This window comes from Tetrao urogallus (genome assembly GCF_951394365.1).
Source record: "Tetrao urogallus genome assembly, chromosome: 1".
In the NCBI taxonomy this organism is placed as follows: Eukaryota; Metazoa; Chordata; class Aves; order Galliformes; family Phasianidae; genus Tetrao; species Tetrao urogallus.
This window is the reverse complement of record NC_136813.1, coordinates 63,703,900-63,709,899: the sequence shown is the minus strand read 5'-3', so window position 1 is coordinate 63,709,899 and position 6,000 is coordinate 63,703,900. Positions and strand designations below refer to the sequence as shown.

At 37.0% G+C, this 6,000-nt stretch overlaps 1 protein-coding gene across 1 annotated transcript in view; it reads left to right on the top strand.

Annotated features, from left to right (window-relative positions):
- Nucleotides 1–253: 253 nt before the first annotated feature.
- Nucleotides 254–6,000, top strand: part of UBE3A (ubiquitin protein ligase E3A) — a gene marked incomplete at both ends in the record, with an annotated part of 31,811 nt that continues 26,064 nt past the window's right edge. The window contains 2 exons of the mRNA XM_079545803.1: nucleotides 254–273; nucleotides 3,306–3,350. Of these exons, the coding sequence (XP_079401929.1) occupies nucleotides 254–273; nucleotides 3,306–3,350 (65 nt within the window). The remainder of the gene's footprint in view (nucleotides 274–3,305; nucleotides 3,351–6,000) is intronic.

Here is a 6,000-nt window from a genome sequence, read left to right as displayed (position 1 = left end):
TGTAGTGAAGTATTCAGGCAGTCGCATAATGCTTTGAACAAGATCTTTATGAGGTCTTTATTTTGCAGTAATTCTTAGCATCTGTGTTTTTGTTCAGTGGGCTGGCTGAAAATAGTTTGTAAGGACTTTTAACTAAATTATTTTTACTTATTTAGAGTTGTTAAGCTCATGCTTAGCCCAACGTGACACAGGACTGGTGTGACAACTGTTTTTAATCAGTGACTCAAAATTGTGATCACCCTGATGTCACCGAATGGCCACAGCTTGTAAAAGGTAAGACCAAGATGTGTTGTGTTGTTTCTCAAGGTAATTTTGTTAAAATAAAATTTATTCTAAGACTTGAATTTGTATGACTTGAAGTTAATTCTGTAGACAGTACTAAGGTGTATTGTTTATTTAAGATAAGTCAGATGGCAAAATGGACTTACACTTTTACTTAGACTGATTTCAAAGCTCACTTATCTTGTCCCTGCCTGCTTTTTATATTGCAAGCTCTGTGGTGCTCCATTGTGCTCCTCTTAAGAGCAAAACCATCACTTAAATATCTCTAACTTCACTATGAAACTAAGTTTTGTGTAAGTTGTTTAATGTACTAATTTAAGCAATTTGCTCAGTTTATTATAAGTATTTGTCCAGAATGATTGATGATTAAAAAAAAATGTGTAGACTTGCATACGTTTACTTTTCTCTCCTAGGGAGTTACAGTGGAGGTAAAAGGAAGGGCTTGCAGAATGGAGAAGTTGCTCCCTGTGTTGTTGGAAGTGAGCCACCACCTGACTTTGCTAGCTCATACCGCAGTATTCAGATTAGTTGTGTCTTGATCAATTTCTACGATCTTACTCAGAGCTGGAATTTGTAAGAGCGTTTGCTCTGATATTTTTCTTTGAACAGAACCTGTTTCAGATTTCTCATGCTACACAGTTGTTTTCAGTATTATTGCCTGCCTAGAAGAACAAAAAGTTTTTCTGTTTGTAAACAGTTACTATAAACAGCTTCTCAACAAATAAGTACAGTTGCTGTAAATAGATTGGTCTTGCGTATTGTTTTAATGAGTATTCAAAGCTCATCATATTTGTTGCTTACACTGCCATCTGAAACCTGTTAAAATCCGTTTATTGAGTGGATTAAAATTTCTGCAAGTCACTCTTATGGTAGATCTGCTCACGTTACAGCAAAAGATAATCTGAAGGAATTTGAATCCTTTTCCTGTTGAACTACTTACCTCAAAGGACCAAACTTTTTTAAACTTAGCTAGTCTTTTTTCCCCGAGCTTTCCTGGAACTTAGTCTTCTCATATATTATACATAAACTATAAGGGTAAGAAAAGAGATTGGGTATACTGATTTGTTGTTTACTTGTCTGCACTGCAGACTGCCATCTAGTTTTTTCTTTACAACATTAGGTTTAGATGCTAATCTGCTGTTCTTTTCTGCAATTTTTCATATTGTGTTTTCAAAGGATCAAAGCAACTAATAGTCTTGACTTCTTGACACCACTGTTTTGTGTGTATTTTCATAGCAACTTAAAGCATCGCCATCATCCGTAGTTTCATTGGGTTACATTGCATACGAGTAACACAGAGAAAACAACTGCCTCAAACTTTCAGATTGGCTCTGTGCTCTTGGTTTCTGAAGTCATGCCTGTTAATGGAGGAGCTAGCCGGCGTGAAGATAGACGCTTCTCTCCTTCACTCCTCAAATTGGATGGCTTCAACCACTTGTATAATTAGGCGAATAATTAGGAAGAGGTTTGCTCTTCTTTGTTAAGTATCTGGGGACTTGGTTTGGAGAGTCAAAGGGGAGATTAAACTTTCATTTGTTTTGCTGTTGAGCATTATTTTTCTACTGCAGCTCTTTTGTCAGTCCTGAGTTTGAATAAGTATGGTGAGGATCATTTGGAGGGAATAAAAAGATCAAATTTTGAGGCTGGGTTGTTTCTCTAACTTCTTTTTTAGCTGGACGATATGTGCATTCTAAGCATGAGTATATACTTCGTTGGATAGTGAGTTCCACTCCTAGTGTCAGTTGAATTTTGTAACTTAGTGAAATATAAACAAATAACTTCCTGTGTTCTGCATCATCTGTCACTGCACAGTATCCAGTTAGCTTAGGAATTTAAAATTGTGTGCCAGAAATGCTTTCTAGGCACTGCATCTGCTAACGTAGTACAGTTTGGTAAATTCTAGAAAGTTGGTGTGTCAGTAAAGGAACTAAGGTTTTAGTAGAGAATACTGAGAACATTAGCTGTGCTAACCAAAGTCCCCTAGAAAACTTGGTTGAAACCTACAAAATGAGTGAGTTATATTTACAGATATTTGCTCACTTCTGTTTTGAGAAAGCTCTGTCATGAAAGACGTTTTTGTTCGTGTAAGCTACCAAGTGTTGCTGTAATGACTGTGTGTGTTTTCTACTCCTCTATGCAATAGATCCAATTCAGCAGTTCCAGTCAACTATACCAAAATCTACTGCAGTGAAAGTTGAGTACAGTTCACAAGATTATTGAAAAGCAGCTTAATATGGTTGAAATCAAAACTGTATTTGTATTGCCTTGCCTTCTGGCTTAGAAGTCTCACTGGATTGGGGGAGCCCAGAAGGATAAAAATTAATGTTTTAAAAATAAATTATGCTAGTGCTGATTCAGGAAGTTAAAGAACAAGATGGGAATAAGGAGGAGTCAGGCACCTGTAATTTAGCTGTCTTAAGTGAATGTGAAACTATACCCCTTAAACAACTCTATATTAAGTTAAAATGGTAGGTACAAATGCCAGGCAGTAACATCTAATTCTCAAAATTACTGGCTGACCTGTTGATTGGAATGAAGAAATAGGAAATTGTAACTCTTATGTTCTGTGAAGTTATATACATAAATCTGAGTAATGAGAGACAAGAAATTTGCTTAGAGAATGTTGAAGCCTGCTTCTGAGCTGCAGCATCTTAAAGTTCAGCTGTTGATCACTGTAAACTTTGAATATACCTTTTGGTTACAGAAGTGGTTATGAGGAATTAGGCCAGAACTGCTGCATCATGCAACCTGAATAAGGAAGTACTGCCAACAGAAGTCTCCTCTGGTGGTTGCTGCTGCATAAACTGTGGGGAAAAATGCTGTCCTTTGCCTTGATTGTGTTCTCAGATTTATGTTAAACTTTCTAGAGTTTGGTCAAACAAGTTAAATGTGCAAGAGCAGGAAAGCTGATACTTCAGAATTATATAATTACCATTGTTAATTGCTTTTCCCTTCTCGTAACTTTTCATATTGTAATGACTTAAAATAACAAACAGTACTTAAGACTTCGTCTGTATTTGCAGATCACCAGGAGAACCTCACTCTGAAAACATTGAAACTAGCCGAATGTAAGTACCTGAGTGGATGAGTTCAGTGTATCTTGTTTAAAAATGTTTTGAATATTTGGACATAGGAGTTACTTTTGTACCTCAGAAGATGAGTGGAAATATGGTCACATTACAATCACACTTTACAAAATATCACACTAATATTGCACTATGGAAAAATGATTTTGTAAATACTGTGATTTTTTTTTTTTTTTTTTTTTTTTTGGGAGGTGAATGGGTGGAAGGGAGAGCTCAAGAGTTTATTTTAACATGAACCAGTAGATGGTAGCATAAGTGTCAAAAATCTGCAGGTTTATACTCAGATGTGGCAGTAGTGTATAGTTTCTGCATGCTACTCACTAATATCATGTGTAGGATTGAAGGCAACTCTTTACTAAGGCATGGTGTCTGCTAGTATCTATTGGAGCAGATCAATTGCTAGCATAAGGAAAAAAAAATAGTCTGATTTGATTTGGGAAATTCATATGCTAAGTACTCTTAAAAACAGCAAACTAACTTCTTTTCACTACATAGTATTCATCTAGCATCTTCCTAGCAGTTTAGAACCTTGTTTTGGTCTATCTTCGTTAGCCCAGAAGTCAAAATTAACTAGAAGCAAGATTGTATTTGGCTGAAATGTTCCTTTCAGTTTCAAGTTAAAAAAAAAAAAAGGTTGTGGGAATGAGAGGACCATTTTTAAAAAGATAAAAGTTACTTGAGGCTTCATTCTTCTGCGCATTAGCAAACAAATATTCTTTTCTAGCTATTCAAACCATCCTGTGCTAAAATTCAAATAGGGAAGCCACAAACATTGCTCTTCTGGCTAAGAACAGAACTTCTGAAATAATAGAGGGAGCGTAACCCATTTGTTAGCATACTGTCCTAGGCTTCAAAAGATTTGAGTTAGTTTTGCTGCTGCCACAGACATTTTCTGTGGCCTTAAGTCAACTGTCTTGTCCCCAGCCTCCCGTCAAGTGGTCTAGCATTCTACACATCATGGGCTGGGTGTCTTGCAGATCATGGACGTAGTGTATTGCTGCAGCGTCCCAACATAGAGGGGGCAAAGCTGAGGCGGGCTGCTTTACATTGCATTGCATTACCTAACAGATGAAAAAGAAACAAAGAATACTTTCCCCATGCATTTTTAGAAATTCATTGGAAGAAATTCTTTTCTTGTACAAAGAAGAGTATTTCTCCTAGGATGGCAAGGTTGCTTGCCCTCTCTCATGCAAACCAGAAGTGCTGCCTAGCTGCTTGCATAGGAGTACAGGTTTTGTTAGGTAACTGACAACTGCTATATGGACAGATGTCAGTCAGAGGTTTGTAGGGCAAAGGCTCTGCTGTAATGTCTTCTGCTGATGTAGCAGCCTATTTTAGTGATCCTGGGGCAAGTTGGGTTATGGTTCTGTGTTTTCCTGGCCTAAACAATTTGGCTGTGGCCTGGCTGTAGTCTTTCCTGGACGTTATCAGCTGATCTGCTGTTTTTTACCCACCGCAAACACAGATAGGTAAGGTAATGAGGACCCTGACAGGTGTGAAATGAAGAAAGTATAAAGAAGGGGGTTAATCAGGAAGAAGAGCCAATCCAACTATATTTCTCTTCTAGCAATTTGGCAGTATGTTTTGCTCCCTAAAATTGAATCTGAAAAATTAACATCTGCAGCTTTTCTGTAAAAGCTGAGGTGTTTTTTGTATGTGTGTGTGCAGAATGATGATCAGACTTGCTCTGGCTACATAGGTTTTATGTGTCTAAAATATACACTAGCCAGTCAAGCTATAGAGATCCATATACAGCGTCTATACATAGTATAGAGCCTCTATACCTGATATACTTGTGAGTTTTTAGGACTATTTCAGGATGTGATGTATATGTCACCAATTACAGAGAATTTCTGCAATCCTGCTGCATAGATGCTCTTTGCATTAGGTGGAATGGTATGCTGAATAACAGTTTGACCTGCAGGCCTGCAGTGTTGCTAAAATAGTAACAATGTTATTTATGTGCTTATAATTTGTTGGTAAGTGTAGGAATTTATGGAAGCATTATATTTGCACAATGACAAGTTGTTTTGCTCTGGTTGGCTGATATAATTGCTTTGTTTGTATTTTGCATTGCAAGGCTCCATACCAAGAGCATAGTCATGCATTTCACGTATGTTAATGAAAAGAAAATCCAAGTCTTTCACACTGATGCAGCAAATTCTTACATGAATAAGAGTCTTACTTATCCCAAGCTTTTCGAGTTCTCCTTCTGCCTAATGAACATCTTGGTGTTAGCTCAGAGTCTATTTTTTTTATGTTTTTTTTTTCCTTAGCATCCATTCAAATTCTTGCATTCTCAGTGTCAGCATCTTCTGCTGTCTGTTCCTGCTACAGACCTGCAATCATATCTGGCGTTGATTCGTGCAGCATTCTAAAAACCTATTTAGAACTAAATTTTGTTCATTTACGTTAAGAATAACTTGCCAGCTCTTAAGTTCGTGTATTTTCACTACCTGTCATATGTTGTCATTTGTCATGCCCAAGGCTTGGGCATTCTGATACGATAGTTTTCTATAATTTAGCTTCCTTTATGGTCTTGTGGGTGGTTTGCTTTAAACTTTAAAATGTCTGTTTGGTTTTGAAACCATCAGATATCACTGTCCCTCTTAAAATGTTGTCATTAGATGTG